The 7439-nt window shown below is 35.6% G+C and overlaps 1 protein-coding gene across 1 annotated transcript; it reads left to right on the top strand.

Moving 5' to 3' along the window:
• Positions 1 to 4634: 4634 nt before the first annotated feature.
• LOC144552737 (2-hydroxyisoflavanone dehydratase-like) lies at positions 4635 to 6102 on the top strand. Its single transcript, XM_078300728.1, has one exon. The coding sequence runs from the start codon at positions 4779 to 4781 to the stop codon at positions 5913 to 5915; it is 1137 nt and encodes a 378-aa protein (XP_078156854.1). The 5' UTR covers positions 4635 to 4778; the 3' UTR covers positions 5916 to 6102.
• The last annotated feature ends 1337 nt before the right edge of the window (positions 6103 to 7439 follow it).

Raw genomic sequence — 7439 nt, 5'->3', positions numbered from 1 at the left:
AGTTACAAATTTTATTTATGTAGGAATTATAAAGATGTGACTTGATAATTTTATGTATGTATGTATGTATATATATATATAGATGGACTTGGGTGAGATGCGGAGTATACGCGTTTGGTGCTCCATGGTACAGTTTAGCCATTTTGAAAATTCAAACAACCGATCCGAACCGCTCAACACGATCTCCATATTGAAATGTGCTTGGAGACCAAATTTTACATTTTTTTGAAATTTTTTTACTATTTATTAAGCCACTTTGAAAATCGCTGATCTGGTGGTTCAGAAATTTTTACTGTTTTTTACTGTTCACCAGGATTTTCAGATTTTCAAAAATGCTTAATAAATAGTAAAAAATTTCCAAAAAATGTAAAATTTAGTCTCCAAGCACATTTCAATATGGATTAAACATCTAACGGTTCGGATCGGTTGTTTGGACTTTCAAAATGAAAATACGGCGTGAAATATAAACGCGTATACACCGCGTCTCACCCAAGTCCTCTCTCTCTCTCTCTCTCTCTCTCTATATATATATATATATATATATATATATAGAGTTAGGCTGGGGTGCTATGGATAGCATAGAGACCTCTATGCTACGGCTCAATATTCGAGTTTTCAAAATCCAAACGGTCGATCCGAACCGTTCATCTTATTCTCCATATTAATATCTGCTTGGAGACCAAATTTTACATTTTTCTGAATTTTTTTACTATTTATTAAGTATTTTACAAAATTGTTGATCCAACGGTGGCTGCACAAAACAGTAAAACCGTTGGATTAGCGATTTTCAAAGTGGCTTAATAAATAGTAAAAAAATTCAGAAAAATGTAAAATTTGGTCTCCAAGCAGATATTAATATGGAGAATAAGATTAACGGTTCGGATCGACTGTTTGAATTTTGAAAACTCGAATATTGAGCCGTAGCATAGAGGCCTCTATGCTATCCATAGCACCCCAGCCTAACTCATATATATATATATATACTATTTGATATTGAACTATTCAGATTTTAAAAGTCGAATTATAAACACGTAATAATATTTATACGACACTGTTAAAAAAAAAAGAAAAAAAAAACCAGCCCAGATTGCCCTACCCGGACTGCTCTGCCCCTCAAGGGTACAACGGGCATGGGTATAGGACAGACAGGGCACGGTTTTTGAAAAAAAAACCCTGGATGCCTGGCCCGAGATACCCGTCTACCCGTGATACCTGTGCCCGACCTCTACCCGTGCCCGTGCCCGGGTATACCCGGCCCGCTCTGCCCCTACCCGAGAGCAATACCCTCTCCACTAAATATCATGACGGAGATTTGGCATCTTGCTATCAGGTTTGCAGTTGTTCACTTTGTGGGCGTTGGAGTTCTAGGTAAAAAAAGGAAATTAGTTACGGTATGATTAGTCATGTCACATTATGTGTGTCGATTACGTGACGTGACTTGTGTGTTGCGTGATGTGATTATTTGTGTGATGTGACTATATTTAAGTAAAAATTACACGCCATATTACATCACGCAAATCAGTCACGTCACGTCACGTCACAGTATGAAACATAGAGTATACAACTTTTTTGGTATGCATTGAATATTCAGGCTTCTCTTTTAGTGTAGGTTAAGTAATACTGGTACTCATGTAGTATTATTTTTATTTTCTTTAGTTTAGTCTAATGAATATTTATAATTTGAATTTTTAAAGTAATGTCAACAGTGTTTCTTAAAAGAACACAACATTATTTACTTATTTTAGAAATTTTCATATTTTTTATATCTCTTTTTTTTATGTATTTCAACAATATAAATTACAATATAAAAAAAGTTTGACGTGACTAATTTACGTCACGTCACGTATGTTCATGGCGTGATTACACGTGATGTGACCATTCCCGTAACGTGACTGTCTGCCACTATTTTGATCACGTCATGTCACGTCACGATACGTTACATAAACAAATCATAGCGTGTCACGTATTTCCTTCTCTAGTTCTAGGAGATATTTGATTTACCAATTATTTATGCTACATATCTTAACTACAATAATAAATTCACTTTCCAAATTGTACAAGAGAAGGCAGGTTATCATACAATTTTGTGATAATTTTGTCTTGATTTATTGTAATTTGCAAAATATTGCAATTAGCATTTTACATCCACTGTCACAAATTAAAAAAAATTCATTATTTTTCCCCTAATATTTTTTCGAACTTGCACCAATATAATTAAAAATTGAAGTCAACCTTAGTCCCGTTTTGTATTAGATCTGTTGTATGTTCATTAATATGCTCTTAATTATATTATCTCGGAAAACAAATAATGGACTTAATTTCAAATTAAAGTTTATTTATCTAGAGAGAAAAGGTGATTTTCAGAAACACAATTGGTCTATGTGTTTTTTTTTTTTTTTTTTTAATTCATGTGCATTTTGATGCAATAGCGAACTAATTGCAGTTGTTAATTTAAGATAAAATGGGGACATTTTGGCCTTGTTAATTTAATAGTTTGGGTCTTCTCCATTTTGATATTAGATATTGACCGTTCGATCCTCACTAAAATTAGCGTACAAAATTAAAATTATAGACCATCTTGTAAATTTACATGGATGCACAAATTTCGACGAGAATAAAATGACTCTGGATAGACATCAAATCACCTAAATTTCTAAACAAACATCTCTAAAAAAAAATTATGTAAAACATTGCTTCCCACGTCACACTTGGTCTGATATAAACCTCCTTTTGTATAATTCTCTTATAAATCCTATATAAAACTTATATTTTGTATCTTATTGAGGATCACCATTTAACCCATTTACGTGTCAATTCTAATCTTCCTAAAATTATTCAACCTTAAGTTGTTCAGCAATAAACAATAAATGAACTAATAAATAGTATCAACCTAAAGCTAATATACACTTAAGTGTATCGTACTCTTAAGTTTAGGCCGTTCGATTTCTTTAAAAGTCATGCTTTCACGACTTTTAAAGAAATCGAACGGCCTAAACTTAAGAGTACGGTGCACTTAAGTGTATATTAGCTTTACTCTACCAACTATATATTTAGGGCCTGTTCAGTAGGCCCAAGGAAATGGAATAGGAATGGGTTGCAAAAAAATTTTGAACTGATTTTTACTGTTTACGTAGGAAAAAAAAATTCAGTCTGAGTGAATTTGTTTTCCCACATGAATAGTAAAATCTGAACAGGCCTTTGATAAATTACTTCTTGATATAATTAAGCTATGAACTATGATATGTAATAAAGAGAAAATAGTACAAAAAAAAATATTTAAATGGATAAATTAAAAAAAGTCTTTATCATATCTATATGATTATTATAAGAACTCATTAGAAAATTTCAAATGAAACAACAAGATCATACAAATAAATCTTTTAATACTGACAACAGAATTAATTAAAATTACGCTTAGGGAAGAACATGATCCCACGAAGCTACAAAGACAACTTCTCTAGGTGACATTAATGAATTTGGTCAACTTTTCATAAAATAATGAAAAAAAAAATTGAATTTTCAAATTGTTTGACTTCGGATCGCACGATCTAACGGCTGGCACGAGGCATCTATCGTTACAACGGATACAAATGTGGCAACTAAATTGGAGCAATTACTGTAAGTATTTTTTTTTTACCAATCAACGCCAACAAAACACTCAGTGCGGTTAATCTGTCTTGCCTATTAAATAAATTAAATACAAAAATGTTGGTGCGACTTGTAAGATCTAAAGAGCATGATGCATGATGCATAATGCATATAGCATCGTTTAATGATTCCTTTCATTACCTACCACTTTTTGTTTAATAATAATAAAAGTGAGGCAGTCTAATGAACATTAAAATAAATTCACTCTATTAGAGCTTATTAATCGTCAAGATTTATGCAGATCAAATGAATCTTAATGTTAATCAAACGGCTCCGATGGACCAAATTGATCCAATTCGAATACTGATTAGATAATCTGAATTTAAACTCAAAATTTGAGTTACTTCATACAATCCGAACTTACTCCTAATCAGTGTTGTAAAAAACATCCGCTTAAGTCAATTAATTGTCCGATTAATTATTGACGGTGATCAAATCATTATAGATTTTCTCAAATAATTAACTGATTATTTCAAATTATACCTGATTATTTCCAATTATTTCTAAAAAATCACTTAACGGTACTATGTTCATCTGACGAGCACATAATGTTACAGCACTGCTTCTAACCTAGACAAGTTTGGTGACTTTAAAGTCTAATGATGCTGTCCTCTCACCATCCACCGTCCTCCCATCTCAGTTCTACATCTTTACCCAGGCATCATTTGAAAACTAAGCAACCCACCAACAACTTCATTACGCCGGAAATAAATCTGCTGTTATTCCTTTGAGATAACAGGGCCCTATTATTTCTAATCTAGCCGTTCAATTTCGTTGAAATTCGTGCATAATAAAGTATCTTTATTGAGATCCGCACATAAAAAATGTTAAATGGCTGGATAAAGAATTACAGGTCCTGTTATTCCAATGGAATAACAGCAGATTCTCTTCCACACTCATCACGCACGCACTAACGCACCAGTAAGACCTAAGATTTCTCAATCTCAACAATAGCACAGAAATCAGAAGAGGAAAGAACAAAGCGACAAGACCAAGACAACGAAAAAGAAATTCAACAGAACCCCCAGTGAAGCACCACCAGTTCCCCACGACGACTTAGTCTGGTCTACTTCAATCCAACGCAACTGCCCCTCTAAAAAATATCTCACAAGTCATATTTCAAACCCTCAATGCCCCAATCTCTCCTTCTCCACCTCCGTCGCCTTCGTCCCCGCCTCGTCATTCTCCTCCCTCTCCTCCTCTTCGGCCTCTGGTTCTGGGCTGCTTCTCTCTTCTCCTCCCCTCCTTCCCCCATGGCCTCCTCTGACTCCAACTCCACCTCCTCTATCCCCCCTCTCCCTGTCATCCCTCCTCCCAAGGTCGATGAGGAGCTCGTCTACGAGTCCCTCCCTTGCATCCGCATCTACAAAAGCGGCCTTGTCGAGCGGTACTTTGGCTCCGAGTTCACCCCTGCTTCAACCGACCCGGCCACCGGGGTCACCTCCAAGGACGTCGTCATTGATCCTCGAATCAAGGTCGGCGCCCGGATTTACCTTCCAAAAATCACCGATCCATCCAAGAAGATCCCAATTTTGGTTTACTACCATGGTGGAGGGTTCTGTCTCGGCTCTGCGTATAACCCCACTTTTCATAATTACTTCAATGGATTCGTTGCTTTGTCGAATGTGTTGGTTGTTTCTGTCGAGTATAGGTTGGCACCGGAGCATCCTGTGCCGGCACAGTACGAGGATTCCTGGTTAGCACTTGATTGGGTTGTATCTCATGCTGATGGTGCTGGTCAGGAACCGTGGATCTCTAAGCATGCTGATTTTGACCGGCTTTATTTGGGCGGGGAGAGTGCTGGTGCTAATATTGCACACCACATGGCAATGAAAGTCGGGTTAAGTGGTATTGGGATACCAGTGAAGATCAATGGATTGGCAATGATCCATCCGTACTTTTTGGGGAGTAATAAAGTGGAGTCTGATAGTATAGATCCAGCAGCGAGCGAGAGTTTGGCGAGTCTTTGGAAGGTTGTTTCTCCGAATACAACTGGAATTGATGATCCATGGATCAATCCGTTTGTTGCCAGTGCACCAAAGTTGGATGCATTGGCGTGTGATCGAGTTTTGGTTTGTGTGGCTGGGAAGGATGCACTTAGAGATCGAGGCAAGTTGTATTATAATAAGTTGAAGGAGAGCGGATGGAATGGAGAATTGGTGCTCAACGAAGTGCCGGGTGTGGGCCACACATTTCACTTGTTGTCTGCAACGAGCGATGCGGCCGTTGCTCAAGATCGCACCATTAGTGCATTTCTCAATCATTAATCAAGATAATTGTGGGGTTTTGGTGCGTCTTTTAGAGGTAGATCAGTTTTATTTTTATTGTATTTGTCTGCTCGTTTTATTCATTTTGTTTAATTGTTTGGGGTTATTTTAATTGAAAATTAATGCTAAATGGCTTGATATGATGTATAATTTGCATTTAAAATAATAGTTAAGATGACAATTTATCAGAAGTTACAATCTTTTTATGGGATCTGCTATATGGTAAGTTATGTTTAGTTTGTTTCTAAAAATGGTTTTCCCAATGCAAAGTCTGGTGTCTTGATATAAATAAGATTTCAATCCAAATGCAATTTGCCAAGAGAAATTGTGGGCTACATCTCTGGTCGAAGACAATAACAGAAATGTTGAGATTTAATAATCAAATCAATTTTATTGGATCTTGATGTGTGATGAGCAGATTTACCCGTAATTACCAAGTCATCAAACTTATTCTGTTACTAGAAACCCATAAACTGAGAATGTGTGATGAGCAGATCTTGATGTGTTTGTCGAATTTGTTTCATACCTATCAAAAGTCATGGGCAGACCTCTATAATTTCAAAATTTTAAATTATGTATATTCAAATTGAATTGAATTGAATTTTATTTAAATATTTTATATAGTCCAACCTCCCTTCAATAAATATCAAATGTATGCTTGTATCATAGTGGTTAAAGCTCTATTTTATAGTTGAGAGGATATTGGTTCAAATTTCACTCAGCACATTTTGCATTTTAATTTTAGCCCCCTCTATCAAATTTCGAGTTCCTTCTCTGTCAAATGTATCTCTTGTTCATTACATGGATGGATCTACTGGGCCTCTTGTTGGTGCTGAGATAACATTGTCTCTAAACCTTCATTTGTTTTCTTGACAATCTTACCTAACTGAGGATGCAATGCATTAATTCGTTTTGTTGACATAAATATTTACAAAATAGTTTTGTGTAAATCGAGCACATTATGGTCTTGCTCCGTAATTACAATTCTAGCCATATTTACTCTACTAATCTATTAAAGGAAGAAACGACTTACAGTATATCTTATCTTGTTTCCTACTAAATGTGCACCATTCTCTAATCAAGGTAGTGGTACTTACCTTAGTACCTTTAAAGGGAATGGTGGGGAGACATGATGGACAAACTCACGGCATCATGCTTCAAATGCAAGTTGTCTTACTATCACTTGCGCTATATATAATATACTAGATGTACTTCTAATTTCAATGCAAGTTGTACTTTTTACCTCCTTCAAAGAAAATGATGAACTAACTGGGCATAACAACGGGGAATTTTTTTATTCATAGTAATTACAAAATTTAGATGTACGCAAGCAAACAGGTAGAGTACCTTGTTTTCAACTAATATAGTAAGATCGGAGGCAGGGATCACGATTCAACATTACTGCAGTATGTTTTAAACTTTTTTACATAAAAAAAAGATGGATTGTGAGCATTGCCTTAGATCCATAAAATGTTGGATCGTGATCCCTGCCTCTGATCTTACTATATTAGTTGAAAATGAGGT

The sequence above is a fragment of the Carex rostrata genome, chromosome 4 (genome assembly GCF_964058835.1).
Source record: "Carex rostrata chromosome 4, lpCarRost1.2, whole genome shotgun sequence".
Lineage (NCBI taxonomy): Eukaryota > Viridiplantae > Streptophyta > Magnoliopsida > Poales > Cyperaceae > Carex > Carex rostrata.
This window is presented reverse-complemented; position numbering and strand designations above follow the sequence as displayed.

Bases quoted from the DNA above. Each gene is read 5' to 3' on its own strand.
- LOC144552737 (XM_078300728.1), top strand. From the start codon at position 4,779: ATGCCCCAATCTCTCCTTCTCCACCTCCGTCGCCTTCGTCCCCGCCTC.